The following is a 1,745-nucleotide window of genomic DNA, read 5'->3' as shown; positions in this document are numbered from 1 at the left end:
GTAAGTCTGAGGAATATATCGTGATTAAACAAGGATTAAAACAGCATAGATCTTATCATTACAGGTATAGAGGAATATATCGTGATTAAACAAGGATTAAAAACAGCACAGATCTTATCATTACAGGTATAGAGGAATATATCGGCGGGTGGAATACTAACTGTCTAATTGTTATGCATCATCCGGGGAAAGTCGTGAATTAATCTTTATTTTTAATACTTTTAAATAATAAATATGAGAAACAATTTTGTAAGTGGTGAATTAACTGGGTATAAAATGTAAATATTATTCTGTTAATTAAAAATAAACCGGGTGAAGTCAAGATGTTGAGAGTTTATGCTGCAACTGGTTATCATCCAACTATTCAGAGAGTGCCACATCAGAATATAAAAGTACAGATATTCCTAGAACTGGATGAACTAGAGGGGGATGAAGAGAAACCTTGGCTAGAAAGAGTTAGACCAAAATAAGATTATTTCGTTTTGTAACTGGTGGATGAACTCATAACTCCCAGGAGAGAGACGCCATGTTATAAAAATGTGGAAAACAAGGTTTTGGCTGGTGAAGATTATTATATACGTTTCATTAGCAGTTGAGTGGAAACTCTAGAGATGGCACGTAAAACAATTACTGTCGAGAACATACGCAGACGACGTGTACAATTCAAACACGCATTTCAAAATTGACGTTAAATAACACAGGGTGTACTCTTCACGTGATACACGATAGTCCAGAATAGATCTGCCAATAACCTAATTGTTAACTAACACAAGGCGTATTTTTTATGTGATGCACGATAGTCCAGAATAGACCTGCCAATAACCTAACTGTTAAGTAACACAGGGTGTACTCTTCTCGTGATACACGATAGTCCAAAATAGAGCTGCCAATAACCTAATTGTTAAATAACACAGGGCATATTTTATATGTGATGCATGATAGTCCAGAATAGACCTGTCAATAACCTAACTGTTAAGTAACACAGGTGTACTCTTCAATAACCTAACTGTTAAGTAACACAGGGTGTACTCTTCACGTGATACACGATGGTCCAGAATAGACCTGCCAATACTGTAGCTACGATTAGTAACGAAATATAACATATAAAACATAAAAAAGAAACGATAACAATACTTTATAATAATTAGCAATTAGAAAAAACAACAATATTATCTAACAGTAAGTAATGAACTATGATATATAGAACATCAGTAACAAACAAACAACAACACTATCTAACGGCAACTTACCCTTTACAATTACGTTGAATATCTTGCTGTGCTTTCCGTAAGGGTTACTAGCTGTGCACCCGAACTCACCAGAATCTTCTCTTGCTGCTGGGTTAATTCTTAACGTGGCGATTTTCTTAGAGCCCAGTTCTTGTTCGGTGATCTTGTAGCTGGAGATTGGAAAACACATGCTTTGTTTGAAACAACAATGTTGATTGGTCAGTTATATATATCTATAGATATTGTGGAGCCTCCAAACAACAATGGTGGTTGGTCAGTTATATATATGTCTATAGATATTGTAAGCTCCAAACAACAATGTTGATTGTCAGTTATATATGTCTATAGATATTGTAGAGCCTCCAAACAACAATGGTGGTTGGTCAGTTATATATGTCTATAGATATTGTAAGCTCCAAACAACAGTGTTGGTTTGTCAGTTATATATGTCTATAGATATTGTAAGCTCCAAACAACAGTGTTGGTTTGTCAGTTATATATGTCTATAGATATTGT

At 34.7% G+C, this 1,745-nt stretch overlaps 1 protein-coding gene across 7 annotated transcripts in view; it reads right to left on the bottom strand.

Annotated features, from left to right (window-relative positions):
* LOC106469055 (Down syndrome cell adhesion molecule-like protein Dscam2) overlaps positions 1-1,745 on the bottom strand; it is a 77,591-nt gene that overhangs the window by 47,255 nt on the left and 28,591 nt on the right. For all 7 annotated transcript variants that reach the window (XM_022397452.1, XM_022397455.1, XM_022397449.1 and 4 more), the window contains one exon: positions 1,251-1,399. In XM_022397452.1, the coding sequence (XP_022253160.1) occupies positions 1,251-1,399 (149 nt within the window). The remainder of the gene's footprint in view (positions 1-1,250; positions 1,400-1,745) is intronic.

The sequence above is a fragment of the Limulus polyphemus genome, unplaced genomic scaffold (genome assembly GCF_000517525.1).
Source record: "Limulus polyphemus unplaced genomic scaffold, Limulus_polyphemus-2.1.2 Scaffold3277, whole genome shotgun sequence".
Taxonomy (NCBI): domain Eukaryota; kingdom Metazoa; phylum Arthropoda; class Merostomata; order Xiphosura; family Limulidae; genus Limulus; species Limulus polyphemus.
Note: the sequence above shows the minus strand (reverse complement) of the source record. Positions and strands in the feature narration are given on the sequence as shown.